The sequence below is a fragment of the Elgaria multicarinata genome, chromosome 23 (assembly GCF_023053635.1).
Source record: "Elgaria multicarinata webbii isolate HBS135686 ecotype San Diego chromosome 23, rElgMul1.1.pri, whole genome shotgun sequence".
Classification (NCBI taxonomy): domain Eukaryota; kingdom Metazoa; phylum Chordata; class Lepidosauria; order Squamata; family Anguidae; genus Elgaria; species Elgaria multicarinata.
Genome location: NC_086193.1, coordinates 5630565 through 5651004, shown reverse-complemented (window position 1 = coordinate 5651004; position 20440 = coordinate 5630565). Strand labels below are relative to the sequence as shown.

Here is a 20440-nt window from a genome sequence, read left to right as displayed (position 1 = left end):
TAACCGTGGTCAAACAGCAGAGTGGCATTTGAGGACAGCTGGTGTCACACAACGTTGTAATATTAAAACAGAATATTTAACAGGTCTGGGTGAATAAAAAGATACATGCTTGATGGCCAAATGACATTGGGCTCAGTGCCAGGTGTAGATTCTCCTAAACTGAGACACCGTCACCGAGAAAGTTCTGCCTCAGCCCCAGGAGAAGAACGTAGTTTCCAAATTGCAATGTCTATAAGCTATGTAGAAGTTGAGGTTTTGGATTTCTCTTGTGTGTTCGTTTGATTTAAATGCTGGTCATTCACAGTCCTTCAACGGCGTTGCAGAGCTTTTGACTTTTATGGAGAGGCTTTCCATGGGCTGTCAATATTATTATTTATATAGCACCATCAATGTACATGGTGCTGTACAGAGTAAAACAATAAATAGCAAGACCCTGCCGCATAGGCTTACATTCTAATAAAATCATAATAAAACAATAAGGAGGGGAAGAGAATGTACCAAACAGGCAGTATAAAAGTCAGAGCAAAATCACGTTTTAAAAGCTTTAGCCTTGATCCTGGTCAAGAAACAGCCCAGGTTCCTCTAGATCCTAGTTCTCCTCTTACCCTGAGTCTGCTCTTAGTTGGATATCTCTGCAATAACTACGCTGGTGTTTGGCTGTGTATACCCTCCTAATAGACGTTGAAAGCTGTGACGTTTATTATTTTTTGTACATCACCCTTCAGGTAGCTCAGGGCGATGTGCTTGTTCTCTTCTGCCTGTCTCCTCCCTACCTTTATACACCAAACAACCCTCCGTGTTAGGTCAGGCTGAGAGAGATGTAGCTGCTGGTCCATTTTCACCCAGTGAGCCGCTTTGAGGAGGAATTTGAACTCGGACCTCCCCGATCATGCTAGCCCCGCTACGCCACACTGGCAGCATGTCACCACCGGCCGCACCTGAGACTTGACAGGGCTGCTCAGGCCTTTGGACTGCTTAATACAGCCCTCCCCAACCTGGTGCCCTCCAGATGTGTGGGACTACAGCTTCCAGAACCCCGCAGCCAAGATTCTGGAAGTTGCAGTCCAGCACATCTGGAGGACACCGCGGGGGGAGCTAGTTTACTATGTCAGAAAGTTGAATATCAGCAGTAGGACAGGAAATGGAATTGATTTGTTTTGTTGCTCTGATTTCCTTAGGGGTAGGGCCCGGCTGCACTGACGAAACGCTTCTTTCGGCCATTGCTAGTGCCCTGCACACCAGTACTATGCCCATCACCGGACAGCTTTCCGCTGCTGTGGAGAAGAACCCAGGAGTCTGGCTAAACACCTCCCAGCCCCTCTGCAAAGCTTTCATGGTGACCGATGAAGATATCAGGTAGTTAACGGCTCCCAAGCGGGAGGTGAATTTCCCTCTGCTTTAAAAGATGGAAGGTTTGGTTCCAGATTTGCTAACAGGGACTGGCCCACGAGACCACGCCACGCCAGTCCTCTTCCAGCTTCACTGGCTGCCAGTCCAGGCCCGATTCAAAGTGCTGGTATTAACATTTAAAGCCCTAAATGGCTTGGGGCCAGGCTATCTGAAGGAACGCCTCCTCCCATGTGTACCTGCCTTGACCCTAAGGTCATAGAATCATAGAATAGCAGAGTTGGAAGGGGCCTACAAGGCCATCGAGTCCAACCCCCTGCTCAATGCAGGAATCCATCCTAAAGCATCCCTGACAGATGGTTGTCCATCTGCCTCTAGTGTGGGAGAGCCCACAACCTCCCTAGGTCACTGGTTCCATTATCGTACTGCTCTAACACTCAGGAAGTTTTTCCTGATGCCCAGCCGGAATCTGGCTTCCTTTAACTTGAGCCCGTTATTCCGTGTCCTGCACTCTGGGAGGATCGAGAAGAGATCCTGGCCCTCCTCTGTGTGACAACAGTATTTGAAGAGTGATTTGAAGAGGTCATCCTCAGGGGTCCTTCTCTGTGAGCCCCTGCCAAAGGAAGGGAGGCAGGTGGCTACCAGGAGCAGGGCCTTCTCTGCTGTGGCACCCCGGCTGTGGAATGAGCTCCCTAAGGAGGTTCGCCTGGCACCTACACTATGTACTTTTCGATGCCAGCTGAAGAACTTTTTATTATTCTCTCAGCATTTTAACAGTCTACAAATTCAATTTTAACTTGGCTATTTTAAATTTGTGATTCTGCACGGCTGCTGATTTTATCCGGCTTGTGCTTTTACATTGTATTTTATATCATGTTTTTAGACTGTTTGCTTTATGGTTTTGCTTTATGGTTTTGATTTTTGTGAACCGCCCAGAGAGCTTCGGCTATTGGGTGGTATAGAAATGCAATAAATAAATGAATAAATAATAAATTTAAGTGGGATCGCCTGCGCTTGTTCGTCCAGCTTCTTGAAAATGATTTCAGAGTCAGGAGACCGCTGAATGAGGGAAGCTGTGGTGTGGAGAGAATCCCCCAAAATCAGGCTCCACCTTTTCTATTTTTAAAGTTACTTACAAGGCTACAGAGGAGAGGAAGTATTCTGCCAGTTTGAGGAATGGAGACCCAACCCGAGTTCTGCAAATTGGCAGAATACCTCTTCTTCTGTCTTGTAAGTACCTTTTTTTTTAAAAAAAAAAAAAGTTTTCACCTGCAAAACAAACTTCCCAGTTTGTTAATGTCTTCCTTTAAGGTGTGGTGTCCAGAAACTGACCACATCCCTTGCCTTTCCCTGTATCATAACATTGGGTTTCTCTTTGCAGATTCGATATGGTGTTGCTTGTATGTATCATGTTGTAGCAAAGGCAACTGAAATCACCATAGCATCGGAGCACCTCCCCAACAAGGAAAAGACTAAAGTCTTTGGGGCATCTTAGTTTAGCAGAAAGGCAATGAATGTCATGTATAGCCCCACTGCTCCTGTATTGGGAGTAGGTGAGGCAGGTAATCAATCAGAAACTGATTCAGACTCAGAAGACGCCAAGCCAGACACCAGACAGTTAGAGCCAGTGGGGGAGGAGGTTCACACGGGAGAGGCTTCAGCTGAGAATCTGCCCCCTCCAGAGCCTATCTCTTCAAGGCCAAATTCTATGCTTTCAGGAGACAGGGAGTCAACTTCCGGGGGTGAGCATTCAAAGACCTTACTTGATGCTAGGAATTGCCGGAAACTAAAACGTTCAGCGAGGTTAGCGGCAAAGAGACAGGCGGTTGCATGAGAAACCGTCCACGCATCAACCACCTTGAAGTTATGAACTTTTGAAAAGCCTTTTCTTTGAACGGACAATTGTCTTGCTTAGTTTGCATAGTTTTTGCCTAAGGGGGAGTTTCACAGAAGGCGCCTAGTTTGTGTTACAGAAGTGTTTATTGCTTGCCATAAAGCTTTGTAAATTGCCCAGCACTTTGTCTCATTCGTCTCCCAGAGAAAGCTGGAGCAGCTACAGCACACAACAATGAGGACGAGTTATGATAAAAGTTTTGTGAAATGATGCCTGGTGTGAAGAGCGATTTCCCCCCTCCTCCTCTCATAACACTTGAATATCACGCACCAAATGATATCGCTAGACAGTAGATTCAAGACAAAGTGCAGAATTAACTTGCGGAACTCGCTGCCACAAGACAGTTCTGGGCTCCACAATTCAAGAAGGACGCAGACAAGCAGGAGCGTGTTCAGAGGAGGGCAACCAGGATGATCAGGGGTCTGGAAACAAAGCCCTATGAGGAGAGACTGAAAGAACTGGGCAGGTTTAGCCTGGAGAAGAGAAGATTGAGGGGAGACATGAGAGCACTCTTCAAATACTTCAAAGGTTGTCCCACAGAGGAGGGCCAGGATCTCTTCTCAATCCTCCCAGAGTGCAGGACACGGAATAACGGGCTCAAGTTACAGGAAACCGGATTCCAGCTGGACGTCAGGAAAAACTTCCTGACTGTTAGAGCAGTACGACAATGGAATCAGTGACCTAGGGAGGTGGTGGGCTCTCCCACACTAGAGGCCTTCAAGAGGCAGCTGAACAACAATCTGTCAGGGATGCTTTAGGGTGGATTCTTGCATTGAGCAAGGCGTTGGACTCGATGGCCTTGTAGGCCCCTTCCAACTCTGCTATTCTATGATTCTATGACGGTGGAATTTGTGACCTAGGGAGGTTGTGGGCTCTCCCACACTAGAGGCCTTCAAGAGGCAGCTGGACAAGCATCTATCAGGGATGCTTTAGGGTGGATTCCTGCATTGAGCAGGGGGTTGGACTTGATGGCCTTGTGGGCCCCTTCCAACTCTGCTATTCTATGATTCTATTATTCTGTGACGGTGGAATCAGTGACCTAGGGAGGTTGTGGGCTCTCCCACACTAGAGGCCTTCAAGAGGCAGCTGGACAAGCATCTGTCAGGGATGCTTTAGGGTGGATTCCTGCATTGAGCAGGGGGTTGGACTCGATGGCCTTGTGGGCCCCTTCCAACTCTGCTATTCTATGATTCTAAGACGTGGTGATGACCGCTAACTTAGAAGGCTTTAAAAGATGGTGAGATACATTCCTGGAGGGAAGAGGTCTATTGATTGCTATTGGTTATAATGCTAAAACGGAAACTTCCTGTTTCAGAGGCAGTCTACCTTGAAATATCATATCTTGGGGAAGGCAGCAGAGGGAGGCTTGTGGGCTTCCCAGCGACGTCTGGTTGGCCCCTGGGAAGCAGAAGTGTGTCGGGTTTATGTGTTTGACCCAGCAAGAACCAGCTCTTCCATCTGTTTCTTCTGTGTGGCATGTGATAGTTTTGTTCTCTGACTTTGCCCTGTTCCCTGATGGTGGAAGATCTCCTTAACTCCCCTCACCTGCATGCAATGAAAACCATGAAGGAAAGGTTGCAGTCCACGGGGCGGGGTTTTGTGGTGGTTTCATTTTCATCTTCCCTCGCCAGGAAACAGGAGGACCTGGTTCAGCAAGTGCGGAAGAGGCTCGAAGAAGCACTGATGGCGGACATGCTTGCTCACGTGGAGGAGATAGCGAGGGATGGCGAGACCCCTACGACGAAGGGTGAGGGCAACGAAGATGGCGAGGAGGAGGAGGAGGAAGAGGAGGTGGATCGGGTCCAGGAGATGGAGAGTGTATAGTCCAGGTAATACGGCAGCAGCTCTATACTAATGTTTTCTCTCTCTCTCTCTCTCTCTCTCTCTCTCTCTCTCTCTCTCTCTCTCTCTCTCTCTCTCAATCTCTCTCTCTCTCTCTCTCTCTCCCTGCCATCATCCACACGTCTGCAGTGGCCTAGGTTAAGTGATTTTCAAAACTGTTCTGGAGAACCCAGGGGGTTCTTCAGAAGCTGCCTTATACCAGGTTTTGAGTTATCGTCCCAGAGCGCAAGACACGGAATAACGGGCTCATGTTACAGGAAGCCAGATTCCGTCTGGACATCAGGAAAAACTTCCTGACTGTTAGAGCAGTACGACAAAACATCAGGAAAAACTTCCTGACCGTTAGAGCAGTACGACAAAACATCAGGAAAAACTTCCTGACTGTTAGAGCAGTACGACAAAACATCAGGAAAAACTTCCTGACCGTTAGAGCAGTATGACAAAACATCAGGAAAAACTTCCTGACTGTTAGAGCAGTACGACAAAACATCAGGAAAAACTTCCTGACCGTTAGAGCAGTACGACAATGGAACCCATGACCTAGGGTGGTTGTGGGCTCTCCCACACTAGAGGCCTTCAAGAGGCAGCTGGACAACCCTCTGATCTGTCAGAGATGCTTTAAGGTGGATTCCTGCATTGAGCAGGGGGTTGGACTCGATGGCCTTATAGGCCCCTTCCAACTCTACTGTTCTATGATTATACTCACCATCCAGCCCAGTTCATTCTCCTCTGGTTCTCCGAGGCCTCAAGCAAAGATCTTTCCATTACATGTTTCCTGTTTTTGTTTTGTTTTTAAGCGGGGATTGGTGAGTGTTAGGTACACTTTCAGTTTAGCATGTGGCCTGGGAAAACCGGAAGAAATGTCAAGAGTTACACTTGGGGAAAAAAAATGTAGGGTCCACATACAAGATGGGGGATTCATGGCTTGGAAGCACTACGTCAGAGAAGGATTTGGTTGTGGGCTGCATTAGAAGAAGTATCGTAACAAAGTCGCATGAAATCCTTATTCCTCTCTACTCGGAACTAGTGAGACCACACTGGAGTATTGTGTACAATTCTGGGCACCACTTTGGATATTGACGGGTTAGAACAGGTTCGGAGGAGGGCAACAAAGGTGATACAAGAACTTGAGGACAGGCTGAAGGAACGTGGGATGGTCAATCTGGAGAAAAGAAGACAGGGAAAACATGTTAGCAGTGTTCAGGTTCATAAAAGGATGCTGCAGGGAAGATGATTGAGAACTATTTTCCATTGCCACAGAAATTAGGACCCGAAATAATGGGTGCAAGTTACAGCTACCTTCATTTCACTTAAATATAGGGGGAAACGTCCTGACTGTAAGTTCTGTACAACAGTGGAACAGTCTACCTACGGAGGTTGTGGGTTCTCCATCTCTGGAGGTTTTTAAGCAAAGCCTGGTCAGCCACCTCTCATGGATGGTTTGATGGGTTTTCCTGCAAATGATCCTTGTGGTCCCTGCCAAGTCCACATGAGTTACGTCGTGTGTTGCTCTCAATTCTGAAGCCGTTGCTGAGAGTGGCACCAAATTTGAGTGTTTTCAAATTAGTGTGAATGAATAAGTAGATCCTGGAAACACACACCCCCACACATGCCAGCTTCCTGTGACCTGGCTGGGGATGATGAGAGTTGTAGTCCAGCACATTTGGAGGACATTGGGTTGGGGAAGGCTGAGTTACATCATGGGTTCTGTTGTCTGTCCCGAATCCATCACGGAGAGCGACACCAAATTTGAGTGTTTTCTAGCTGGGTGAGTAACTTCCCTTGGTGTTCTGGATTAACATCAGCGGCCCTGTTAGGTCAATTTCAGGCAGGTGGCTTTCTGCCACACTCGGTAGTGAACGTTTCAAGGTGCTAGTCCTCTGTGGATTATTGACTGTGTCTCTCTTTTTCTTCAGGGCAGCCCTCTTGCGAATTCTAACCTAGACCCCGGCCACACCGAGGCAAGCGTGTCTTCAGACGGCATCACCCACCAAACTACGTGGCTCTGTGTGTGAACGTGTTTGGCCTCTTCTCGCAGAATGCCAGAAAAACCAGTCGCTCAGTAGATCCTGAGTAGTTTGAAGAAGGACTTTACTAAACCCATACTTTTTCTCTTCCCGCATCCTTTTTTCTTTTCCTTTCTTTTTCAAAAGTATCACAGGGTAGGTCGGGAAAGGAGGATTGATACTGGAAAAACGATACGCCTAACCCTCCATCTTCTTTCCTGGCCAGTGATGTGATTTGAGGAAGCTTCCTATTCCCTCTTTAAAATTAGCCCCACGTGTTTCAGGGCTATTATTTCCTTTGGTTTAACCCAAAGAGGTCTGAAGAGTTCAAGACTCCGACCGTATTTTGAGTTGTAGAAAATCCATTCCACTTGTGAAATCTTGCCGTGGGAACTTCGTTTTCTCCTCTGACTTTTGGGTCTTTGAAGGTTTGTTTGCCTTGATTTCCCCCCCTTAAAATATCCCAGAGGTGGTAGGTGCCTTCCTGTGCGGTGCCGGATTGGGAAGCTCACCCCCTGGACCATTTATTGATTTACTCTTTAATTAAAAGTACCCTCTTCCGAGTGAACAGTGAACCGTACTGCGGACACTGGAGACAGAAGTGTCTGGGCTTCACATGGAACTCTTCTAGTGCAAGTGGGGTTTTTTTTATATAGAAACGTTTAAGTTTGTTGTAGAAAGAATGGTGATGGAGAACATTTTTATAACGGAAAGGTGCTGTATGACAGAAATTGTTCTCCTGCTGCGATGGTACCTCTCCCATATCCTTTTGACTGGATGCTAGGGTGTGGGGCGGGGGGCTGCCTTTGTCTTGCATATAATTACATCCTTTTTAAAAAGGAAAAAAATAAGTATCAAAATGGCTAATGTGCACTTGAGAACGGAGCTGACCGATAAAGTTGCGAAACGATGCAGAATTTGCCTTAATGGGTTTGGCATCAAAGGGGTGGGGGGGGGTGGGGGGGTGGACATTGGAAGATGAAAATGCTGTCTTTTGTCTCTTACCTGCTTACACACACACACACACAATTCCTGAATATATTTTAATATTCCATCTACCGTTAAAACGCTACCCAAATATGGTAGCACCACATCTCCGATTCCAAAGTGTGTACTTCCAAGAGAGGGAACCCTTCTGCCCTGCCCAGTTCCTTGACCATTCTCAATGCTGAATTTCGTTTACTGCGGAAGGGCGGGGTTTTGTATGTCTTTTTAAAAAAATAAATTTCACATTTGAGTCTGTCGCCAGGCCCCCCCCAATAGCCCCTCTTGTTATTTTAGACTTCCAACAAAGAAAGCGATCTTCACGGAATTATTTTCAAATGATTGAGCAGCAGTCCGTGGTATTCCGTAATTTAAACAAACACATACTTTTACTCTCTTGTACGCACACACACACTCCGCTTGGTTTCTTTTCTCCATACTCCGTTATCTGTTTGGAGTTCCTTCTCGGCAGAGAACTCCCAGAAAAACTCCTGAACGGCTCCTTTAAACGTTCTAAGATGTAAAATCGTGCCGGCAAGCTTTGTGCTTTAATGTTGCTGTGGCAAAAATAGCTACTACTGTGCAAATATGTAAGATAAGACCTGTAGGTGAGAGAAATCACCGTTTTGCTTCCTTCAGGGTGTCCTCTCATACCTAGCGGGTCAGATCAGACATATGTTTCTGTATTTTTTAAAGGAAACAACGTCATTTGGTAGTGTGATGGTCAACTCTTAGAAGATTCCACCTACGTTTGTATATTTTCAAATACACCATCTTCCCACACCGCTGATACGTACTTCCAATTGTAATAGCATCTTAATGTACAGTCTTGTTGGGGAATATTAGTTTTATAATAAAAAAAACATGTTTTTCGTACGCTTGAATGTTTGAAAAATGTTGAGATGGGCGTTCTGGGCTCCACACTTCAAGAAGGACGCAGACAAGCTGGAGGTTGTTCAGAGGAGGGCAACCAGGAGGATCAGGGGTCTGGAAACAAAGCCCTATGAAGAGAGACTGAAAGAACTGGGCAGGTTTAGCCTGGAGAAGAGAAGACGGAAGGGAGACATGATGGCACTCCTCAAATACTTGAAAGGTTGTCACACAAAGGAGGGCCGGGATCTGTTTTCGATCCTCCCAGAGTGCAGGACACGGAATAACGGGCTCAAGTTACAGGAAGCCAGATTCCGGCTGGACATCAGGAAAAACTTCCTGACTGTTAGAGCAGTATGACAATGGAACCAGTGACCTAGGGAGGTTGTGGGCTCTCCCACACTAGAGGCCTTCAAGAGGCAGCTGGACAACCATTTGTCGGATGCTTTAGGGGGGATTCCTGCATTGAGCAGGGGGTTGGACTCGGCCTTGTAGGCCCCTTCCAACTCTGCTATTTGTATTCTTTGATATTGTTGCACACAACTAAGGTTTTGGAACGGGGACCGGTCACTAAACACTCATTTCTGAAAAGCCAAAGCAATGAGGCTAGTAACATGCCCAAAAACTTAGGTATGAGGCGGGATCTGAGCTCCAAAGCACAAAACCACTCTTGAACTCAAATGAAGATTGTCCTAAACAGGTTCCTGGTTAATTTTTAAAGACTTTAATAATAAGGAATAAAATAAAATTACGAAGGGGCAAAGACCCTGGGAAGGTGCCAGGTCTGTGGGCACAGGATAAAAGGAAGGACTTCTTCATCCAGCACATAGTTAATAGGGTGGATTTGATTTAAATCACTACTCCGAAAGATTTGATTTAATCATGTGAGTCCCCTCCCCGAAAAAAATGCACTCTGTTCATTGAATTTTTTGAAACTTAAGAGGTATGGGGTTGATTCTGTGCATAGATTTGCAAAGGAACAATGGAATTGGGATCTCTGCAGACTCAAATTCACAGCTTTTGAGAACTGATAATATCTTCTAGATAGAAAATTTGCTCAATAATCTTTCAGAAAGGTCTGGGAGAGCATAACATTATGAATGGCTTAATGGAATTCATTTACCCAAAAATTTAAACAGTGCATGAATATGCAGCCTGATGCGACATAATTAAAAACGAATCCTTATTTCATGATGGATAACCTTTGGACTATAATGTATCTTAAATAGAAAACTTTTAGATTTTTAAAAAATCCAATTTAAATAAAATCTGATTTTTTTAAAAAAAAAAAAATCAGTGATTTTTATCCACCCTGGTTAATTTGCTACCGTAAGGTGTGGAAACTACCAACTTGGAAGCTTTAATATGGGGTTGGACCACTTCATGGAGGATCAAAAGATCATAGAATAGCAGAGTTGGAAGGGGCGTACGAGGCCATCGAGTCCAACCCCCTGCTCAATGCAGGAATCCACCCGAAAGCATCCCCGACAGATGCTTGTCCAGCTGCCTCTTGAAGGCCTCTAGTGTGAGAGAGGCCACAACCTCACCAGGCAACTGATTCCATTGTCGTACTGATCTAACAGGAAGTTTTTCCTGATGTCCAGGAATCAATCGACACTAGTCCTGATGTGGCTAGATGTTGCCTCCGTGAGAACAAGCAACATGCCTCTCGGTACCAGCTGGGGAACATGAGTGGGGGAGTACTGCTGTGTTCAGGTCCTGCATGTGGGCTTCCCGTAGGTGGTTGGTCACAGTGAAAGAACAATATTGGATAAGGCAGCTCTGGTCTGATCCAGCATGACCCACCTGCTCTTAATGAAGGAAAATTATCAAAAGTTAGAGGCAGTAAGCCTATATACATCAGTTGGAGCGAACATGGGTGGAAGAGGGCTGTTGCACTGTGACCTTGTGGGTTCCTGGTCAACAGTATTTGGCCACTGCTGGACTAGATGGTCCCTTGGTCTGATCCAACACAGCTTTTTTTAAAAAAATGTTCTTCGTGGTCTCTGCGTGTCACGCATATGGGAGCTCCGTGCCGCCATGATACCTCATTATCAGGAACACTGCAAGCTGAGGTAGAGAAAATTCTAGGTGGAAACCTCTCCTCCCCATCTCACTGCTCGTGTCCCTGATGGTTCCTGCCGCGTAGTGAACTGCATTGAGAACGTCGTCTGCACTTCATTTGTTCATACGCCTTGCTGAGGTTTTCTCTTTTTTTAACCTGTCTATCATTTTTTCCTCCCGTTACACATTATTGTCCTTTACTTTCAAACCTTTATTTCGGGTCTTCTCTACGGAGCAGTCTCCTTCATCTCAGGCAGGGCCGGTGCCAGACTATTTTGCGCCCTAGGCAAGGTGAGCTTCTTTCACACACACACACACACACACCCCAAAATGCCAACTTTGATTTTTAAGAACGTATGTTTCCTGGAAAAAATAAGAAGCACAAAACTTGAAATGGCTAAATTTATTTTGAAGTGCAAGAAATACGTCATGCCAAGTATAGCAAACAAATCGGAAAGGAACGTCTATGGGTCTAAAATGCATTATTTAATAGGAATATCACCTCCAAATCATCCCCCTTCAACTCACACGCGCGTGCACACACACACTCAGCATCACTCACTCCAAACAATCACACGCATGAACACATGCATTCACTCAAAGACCCCATGCACCCCATTCACCCATACATTCTCTCTCTCTCTCTCTCTCTCTCTCTCTCTCTCTCACTCCTGGGCGTGTTCTGGAAGTCCGAACGTGGAACCGTCCCACCCCAGTGTCCCTGGCTTCGCTTCGGCTGGGCAGGTGTGGGGCGCCATCTCGCCCGCCCAGGCCCAGCTGAATTCTCGGGCCAGCCCGGCCCACAGCCAACGTACGTGAGTGCTGCGCTGTGCCCGGTACCCCTCTTAGCTTGGCGCACTAGGCAGCCGCCTGAGTGGCCTCTATGGTAGCACCAGCCCTGATTTCAGGGGATTGCCCCTTGGGGCGTATGGTCGCAAAGGCATTTTTTCATAAGTGCACTAACTGGCAACAAACTCCCCTCTACAGACGGTCACTCTCTCTGCCTTCTTTGCTTAGGCAAGGGCCACACCGAAACCTGCCTTTCTGCCAACCCTTCTCTAAACAAGCTCGCCGTAACAGATAGGTTAAGGGCAGAGCTTTGGAAGCGGGTGCTGCAAGTGGTACCACCTACCACAACTATGCCTCAAAACGCTGCCTTCTTCCTTTCAAGGTGTCACCCTGAAGTCACCCCGACCAGCGATTACAGATCCCCCGACCCCGGGGACCTCGCTGGCTAGAGCCCCAAAACCATTGGATCCTAAAAACATAAGAAAAGGACGAAGGAGTTGACGAACCCAACTCCGAGTACGAAGGCGTCACCCAACCAGACTCTACCGAACATGGGGGGTACCAGTTATACCTCGGCCCCTGCCTTTACTAAATGCTCCAATCAGAGTTATTATTATTATTATTATTATTATTTATTTATTTATTTATATAGCACCATCAATGTACATGGTGCTGTACAGAGTAAAACAGTAAATAGCAAGACCCTGCCGCATAGGCTTTCAATCTAATAAAATCATAGTAAAACAATAAGGAGGGGAAGAGAATGCAAACAGGTACAGGGAAGGGTAAGCAGGCACAGGGTAGGGAAAAACTAACAGTAGAAAGTAACAGTAGAAGTCTGCACAACATCAAGTTTTAAAAGCTTTAGGAAAAAGAAAAGTTTTTAGCTGAGCTTTAAAAGCTGCGGTTGAACTTGTAGTTCTCAAATGTTCTGGAAGAGCGTTCCAGGCGTAAGGGGCAGCAGACGAAAATGGACGAAGCCGAGCAAGGGAATTACCATCTCTCCAGATCCAGCAACCTCGGAACCAGGAGTGTCCGTACCAGCCGGTCAGAGGGACCTGGTATCGGTCCCCTCGGTTTTGGAGGGTGAAATTTGAGACTCGACACCTCTATGCCATCACTTGGATGGGGAGTCTAACCGTACAGGGCCAATCCTGATACTACCACAAATTTGAGACAAGTCACCAGACTCCGCGTCCTTGGGGAGCTATAGATGGGATTGCAGGGATTTCCTCCAATATACCCCATCACAGTTCCACTGATCCCAATCACCCATAACTGATTGGGACAAATGATCAGGCTGGTCTTCTCACTCCAGACAGCCCACTGCAACGGCTGGACGAAACACATTGAACGAGAGTATTATTCTCTCCCTGAACAAATACCTTGAGAACGTCCTTGGGAGCACGGAGCACCCTCGGCCTCCCTCGCAGTACTAATTCAGGATGTTTTTGCACATCCTCGTCCTCTTCTTGCACAACCACTATGACAGCGTACCAGTTCAGAGTGCTACCGTTCGGACTGTTGAATAGCCGTGCCCTCAGGAGGATTTCTCCTGGAGATCTTAATAACCAGACAGGTTTATAATGAGAAATGATTGATTAGTCAGGCCTGAAGCCATTTGGGGCTTCAAAGGGGCTTCAAAGGTTAAAAGCAATACCTTGAATTGAGCCAGCAAAACAATTGGCAATTGGTAACAACATGATCTTGATATTTATTTATTTATTTTATTACATTTTTATACCGCCCAATATCCGAAGCTCTCTGGGCAGTTCACAAAAATTAAAACCGTCATAAAACAACCAACAGGTTCAAAGCACAAATACAAAACACAGTATAAAAAGCACAACCAGGATAAAACCACGCAGCAAAATTGATATAAGATTAAAACACAGAGTTAAAACAGTAAAATTTAAATTTAAGTTAAAATTAAGTGTTAAAATACTGAGTGAATAAAAAGGTCTTGATACCGTACACTAGTTAGTAGCCTAACTGCTTCTGAGCAAACTTCAAGGGTAGTCTTATGTAGAGCACATTGCAGTAGTCTAAGTGTAATGTAACCAAGATATGGATAACTTTCCAAAATAGGCCAGTTCAGGAAGGGTTGCATCTCGCGCAACGAGCTTAATTTGCCATCGCTTCCACTTGGAGATCCAGAATCAACATAGGATCAAGGAGCGCTCTCAAGTTATAGAGTTCAGGTCAGTAAGGATCTTGGGGCAGGATTTTTTATATAGGCTGAACTGTAAATTTATGTCCAAATGCTGGATTCTGCAGTAAGAGGCCTACTCAGGCACCTACAATACTAGTGAGCCTTCGGTCTGCTGGTGTCTACGGTGTGTGACATTCTCCAGCCTCTACCTCTCCCATTCCAAGGCACCGCTGCTAGATGGGCAAAATTGCCCATCTAGCAGAAATTGCCCATCTAGCAGAAATTGCCCATCTAGCAGAAATGCCAGGCAGCTGGAGCATATTTATTTATTTATTTATTTATTTATTACATTTCTATACCGCCCAATAGCCGGAGCTCTCTGGATGGTTCACATAGAGCCACTTCTCTTCTGTCCTGCATTGGATACTTGGCAACCACCTATCTGACTATCTGGATAGAATTACACCCTTAATGACTCTCTCTCTCTCTCTCTCTCTCTCTCTCTCTCTCTCTCTCTCTCTCTCTATATATATATATATATATATATATATATTTAAAATTATTCCTTATTCCCCTTTCAGCCCCTAGATGACATTGAAACTGAAACATATAAAACAATATCAGAACAAATAACATCCTAAACAAATAAAACCTGAAGGGGCGGGGGAGAGAAATACTGAAAAACAGGGATCAGACTTGTATTTAAAAGCACTCAAAAACCTTTTCCTAAGAGGTTGGCTCCATGTTGAGAACTTCGCGATGCACAACTGAGTTGGTGGCATGACCACAGACAAGTGCTTTGTAAATCGGAGGAGACAGAGGCGGCGTTCAGACAACACGAAAACCAACAGTGGTTTAAGAAGTCAACCATCAATTGAGCAGTTAACGGTTGGTTACTGTGTTGCCTGTCAGGCAAAACCCAGCCCACGGTTGACTATTTCCCCCGAAATAACCAACTGAGATAACCAACGCTCTGCAAAGTTGACTATAGGCACAACTTTTGGTTAGTGTGTTGTCTGTCGGGCTCAGTGGAATATTTTGCAGGGTTGATGGACTATTTTGGCTGGCTACAGAGTTCCCAGGCAAAAGTGGCCAAAACCAAGCCTCTGATACAACTCGCAGAGGCTGCTGGGATAGCACCAGAAGGGCAAGGGGCAGGGCTGTGTCAGTCAAACACTGGGCTGACTGTTAGTCCACTCAACACCAGCTCCAACCACTCCACAGTTGTGTAGGAATCATAGAATCATAGAATAGTAGAGTTGGAAGGGGCCTACAAGGCCATCGAGTCCAACCCCCTGCTCAATGCAGGAATCCACCCTAAAGCATCCCTGACAGATGGTTGTCCAGCTGCCTCTTGAAGGCCTCAAGTGTGGGAGAGCCCACAACCTCCCTAGGTAATTGGTTCCATTGTTGTACTGCTCTAACAGTCAGGAAGTTTTTCCTGATGTCCATCTGGAATCTGGCTTCCTTTAACTTGAGCCCGTTATTCCGTGTCCTGCACTCTGGGAGGATCGAGGAGAGATCCTGGCCCTCCTCTGTGTGACAATCTTTCAAGTATTTGAAGAGTGCTCTCATGTCTCCCCTCAATCTTCTCTTCTCCAGGCTAAACCTGCCCAGTTGTTTGAGGCCTAATTGCAAAGTGAGACATTCCCTTCTCCGCTCCAATCTCTCAGGTTTATTAGTAAAACAAGACGAACTGTAGCATCACAGTTAGAAGTTCAAACTGAGTCTCCCTTGGTACTATGCATTTCACCTGGGCCACAAAGGTGTTGAGCCTCCCTTCTCCCTCCCATCTGCAACATGGGGATAAAAATTTCAAATAATATTTTAAATATTTGTTTATTCTTAGGAATTATCAGCTCTGTAGGTATATATAACTTGGGGGTTCTCCTAGAACCATCTCTGTCACTTGAGGCTCAGGTGGCCTCGGTAGCACAGAGTGCTTTCTACCAACTCCGGTTGGTGGCCCAGCTATGCCCCTATCTGGACAGGGGCAACCTAGCTTCAGTCGTCCGTGCTCTGGTAACCTCCAAACTAGATTACTGCAATGCCCTCTATGTGGGGCAGCCTTGGAAGACAGTTCGGAAGCTGCAGCTTGTGCAAAATGCAGCGGCCAGATTGATAACTGGAACAAGGAGGTTCGAACATATAACACCGATTCTGGCCTGCTTGCATTGCCTGTCTATACATTTCTGAGCCCAGTTCAAGGTGCTGCTTTTAACCTATAAAGTTAAACCTATAGTTGAACTTATAAACCTCTTGTAGCTAATGGGAGCCTAGGATTTTCGTCCTTTGGTCTTCCCTAGAAATTTAATCTGGCATGCAATCCATCTCTGAACTTCAAGGGCTTAAAAATAGCAATCACCTAACCTACAACCTGCAAACCAGAAGAGATCTCCAAAGTGGTTATTATTGATACATGATGATGATGATATCATCTTGTACCTATGGGGTACGTCTTAGAATCGTGGGTGTGTTTTAGGATTTTTTTTTTTCTGTTGGTGGTACTGAAATTAGTGTGCGTCTTACAATCGATGGCGTCTTACAATCAAAGAAATACGGTATTTTGTTCTTTTAAGCACCATAACGTTTTTGGCAATTCAAATGGGTCTACTTCAAATACTTAAAAGGTTGTCACACAGAGGAGGGCCAGGATCTCTTCTCGATCCTCCCAGAGTGCAGGACACGGAATAACGGGCTCAAGTTACAGGAAGCCAGATTCCGGCTGGACATCAGGAAAAACGTCCTGATGGTTAGAGTGGTACGACAATGGAACCAGTGACCTAGGGAGGTTGTGGGCTCTCCCACACTGGAGGCCTTCAAGAGGCAGCTGGACAACCCTCTGTCAGGGATGCTTTAAGGTGGATTCCTGCATTGAGCAGGGGGTTGGACTCGATGGCCTTAGAGGCCCCTTCCAACTCTGCTATTCTATGAAGGGATTTAAAAAAATCACCTTCCCTACAACCGGCATACCAGAAGAGATCTCCAAAGTGGTTATTATTGATTAATATTAATAATAAATCTTGTGTTTTGTTCTTTTAAGCACAGAACTTTTTTGGCGATTCAAATGGGTATTATTTTATGGGGTGGTGGTATTGCAGTGGATAATAGTTTTTAGCAGTTTTAAATGTTGTGATTGAATTTTGCAGTACGCCAGCTTGAGGTTGTTTTGAGAAAGGCATTTAAGAAATCTATTATTTATTTATTTATTTTATTTATTGCCAAAGCTCTCTGGGCAGTTTACAAAAGTTACAAACAGTAAACATTAAAACAAATATTCAAAGTTTAAAAACATCAAAAGCATAAAAACACAGTATCCTTATAAAAACAGTTATTGTTGCTATTATTATTGCAAAAATGATCTTTTAGTCACCAATTAAAACACTATTTAATTCCAAAAAAAGAACTGCTTGTTAATCAAATCAGCATAGCCAATAGCAAGCCCAGATCTGGGCTCCTTTTTCATTTGAAAAACAGAACAACAGAGAAGATCTTTGCAACAGGAAGACTGAAAAATATTTCCATCTGCTTTCATGGACTGTACAGTCCGTTTCTTCCTGGGAAGTCACCTCGCTTGACCGGTTTACCTAGTCACGTGGGAGCGTCATTGCAACCAGTGAACCCAGAGGGAAATGAAAGGCAAAACCCCAGTGTGGTGTAGTGGCTAGAGTATTAGACTGGGAGTCGGGAGATCTGGGTTCTAGTCCCCACTCGGTCATGGAAACCCACTGGGTGACTTTGGGCCGGTCACACAGGATATAAATGTAATAAATAAATAATAATTAATAATAAAAGAATGAAATGCAACCTGAGCGTATCAGGACTGATACTCTTCCGAGAGTAGCACGGAATAACGGGCTCAAGTTAAAGGAAGCCAGATTCCAGCTGGACATCAGGAAAAACTTCCTGACTGTTAGAGCAGTACGACAACGGAATCAGTTCCCTAGGGAGGTGGTGGGCTCTCCCACACTAGAGGCAGCTGGACAACCATCTGTCGGGGATGCTTTAGGGTGGATTCCTGCATTGAGCAGGGGGTTGGACTCGATGGCCTTGTAGGCCCCTTCCAACTCTGCTGTTCTATGATTCTATGACTGCACAATATAGAACGTCACCATCCAAGCTCTTCTGGTGAGAGCCAGTGTGGTGTAGTGGCTAAAGTGTCAGACTGGGAGCAGGGCTGGTGCCAGACTATTTTGCACCCTAGGCAAGGTGAGCTACTTTCACACACACACACACACACACACACACCCAAAATGCCAACTTTGATTTTTAAGAACGTATGTTTCCTGGAAAAAATAAGAAGCACAAAACTTGAAACGGCTAAATTTATTTTAAAGAGCAAGAAATACGTCATGCCAATTACAGCAAACAAATCGGAAAGGAACGTCTATGGGTCTAAAATGCATTAGGAATATCACCTCCAAATCATGCCCCCCAACTCACACGCGCGCATGCACACACACTCAGCATCACTCACTCCACACGCATTCAATCAAAGACCCCATGCACCCCATTCACCCATACATTCTTTCTCTGTCTTCCGGGCACGTTCCAGAAGTCCGAACGTGGAGCCGCCCCACTCCCACCCCAGCATCCCTGGCTTGCTTTGGCTGGGGGCGGGGGCACGGGGCGCCATCTCGCCCGCCCAGGCCCAGCTGAATCCTCGGGCCGGGCCGGCTCACAGCCAACGTGCGTGAGTGCTGCTCTGTGCCCGGCGCCCCTCTTAGCTTGGCGCTCTAGGCGGCCGCCTGACTGGCCTCTATGGCAGCACCGGCCCTGACTGAGAGTCCGGAGATCCGGGTTCTAGTCCTCACTCAGCCATAGAAACCCACTGGGTGTCTTTGGGCCAGTCACAGACTCTCAGCCCGACCCACCTCACAGGGTTGTTGTGAGGATAAAATAGAGAGGATTATATACGCCGCCTTGAGTCCCTTGCAGGAAAAAAAAAGGCCGGTTATAAACGCAATAAAGAACTAAAATAAAAGACCGGAGAGCAATAAGATAGGGTGACCATATGAAAAGGAGGACCGGGCTCCTGTATCTTTAACAGTCTTTAACAGTTGCATAGAAAAGGGAATTTCAGCAGGTGTGATTTGTATATGAGATGATTTGTATATGAAATTCTGTCTTCATCACAGCAGTTAAAGGTGCAGGAGCTCTACTAGAGTGACCCGATTTAAAAGAGGGCAGCTTTAACGGTTGTGACGAAGAGGGAATTTCACCAGGTTCCCCAGATATACAAATGACACCTGCTGAAATCCCCTTTTCTATACAACTGTTAAAAGATACAGGAGCCCTGTCCTCCTTTTCATAGGATCACCCTAGATAAGACAACCATCAACGTGTGCAAAATAAAATAAACCCCTGTGCAAAATAAAATAAATGCAGCGCAACACACACTTGGGGCGTCTTTCCCCAAGCGCGTGTTGGAGTCGGGAAAGAGAGCAGGCGGCGGCTGGGTTTGGAGTCGGATGGGAATCGCACCTGAGTTTGCACTGTAGCAGTTGCATGTGTTCAACCCTGGCTGGGCGTGGGGAGGAGGGAGGGGGGGGGGGCGTGGGAAGAGGTGTTTCTCTCTCCCCCCCCTCCCCCCAGCGCATGCGCCTTCCTCCTGGGCCAGGCTTGCATTGTTGGGCGGGAGGTGACGCGTTGCTTCTGGGTGGGACCGGAGGCGAGGCAAAGCCGGGGGAGAAGCGGGCGGGGGCCGCTCCTGGCAGCCTGGGCTCGTCTCTCCCCCCCTCCAGCCCACCCCTCCTTTCTCTCCTTTCCTCCCCTCCCTCTCCCCCCCCCCTCTGGCTGGGCTGGTGGATGAAGTCGGCAGCAGCAGCAAACAAAGGACGGGGGGGCGGGATCGTCTAGGGCGAGAGGAGGAGGAGACCTGGGGGGGCACCAGCCGGAGCAGCAGAGACCCCCCCAAGCCGGAGGCTGAGAGGGAGAGACCCAGGCTGGGGGGTCAGCAGCAGGAGGAGGAGGGGGAGGAGGAGGAGGAGGAGGGCGGGGGGGAACAGCAGCTAGCCATGCCCAGCGCCATCTACGACTTGGATGGAGGGCAGGGCTCCTGCTGCCCCCCTCCTGGCTTGGGGGGGCTGCTGAACCCCCAGATGGTGCAGCCTGCTTGCTACAGCCCTCTGCCAAGCAGGCAAAAGCAGCAGCAGCAGGAGGAAGAGAGACGCCTCCTCCCGGAGCATCCTTCTCCTGTGCAAGGAGTAGGGGCCACCAAAGACCAGGAGGAGGAGGAGGATCCGTCAGCCCAGCTCAGGTTTGCCTTGGATGAGCTCTCCATCTTGGGGTTGGCCGAGGAGGAGGAGGAGGAGGCGGCGAGAGGAGAAGAAGGGGTAGAGGAGGCGGAGGAGGAGGAGGAGGAGGAGGAGGCCAGGAAGCATGGAGGACCACAAGCTGAAGATGAAGTGATGGAGGCTGGAGATGCAGGGGGGCTGGACCGCTTTGGCTACCCCGGTGCAGGGCCTGAGCCGGCGGCCCCCTGCGAAGGAG

The 20440-nt window shown here is 47.0% G+C and overlaps 1 protein-coding gene across 3 annotated transcripts in view; it reads left to right on the top strand.

Moving 5' to 3' along the window:
* Positions 1 to 8929, top strand: part of MBD3 (methyl-CpG binding domain protein 3) — a 28779-nt gene extending 19850 nt beyond the window's left edge. For all 3 annotated transcript variants that reach the window (XM_063147204.1, XM_063147206.1, XM_063147203.1), the window contains exons 5-7: positions 1179 to 1356; positions 4873 to 5070; positions 7000 to 8929. In XM_063147204.1, the coding sequence (XP_063003274.1) occupies positions 1179 to 1356; positions 4873 to 5065 (371 nt within the window). In that variant the 3' untranslated portion in view covers positions 5066 to 5070; positions 7000 to 8929. The remainder of the gene's footprint in view (positions 1 to 1178; positions 1357 to 4872; positions 5071 to 6999) is intronic.
* The last annotated feature ends 11511 nt before the right edge of the window (positions 8930 to 20440 follow it).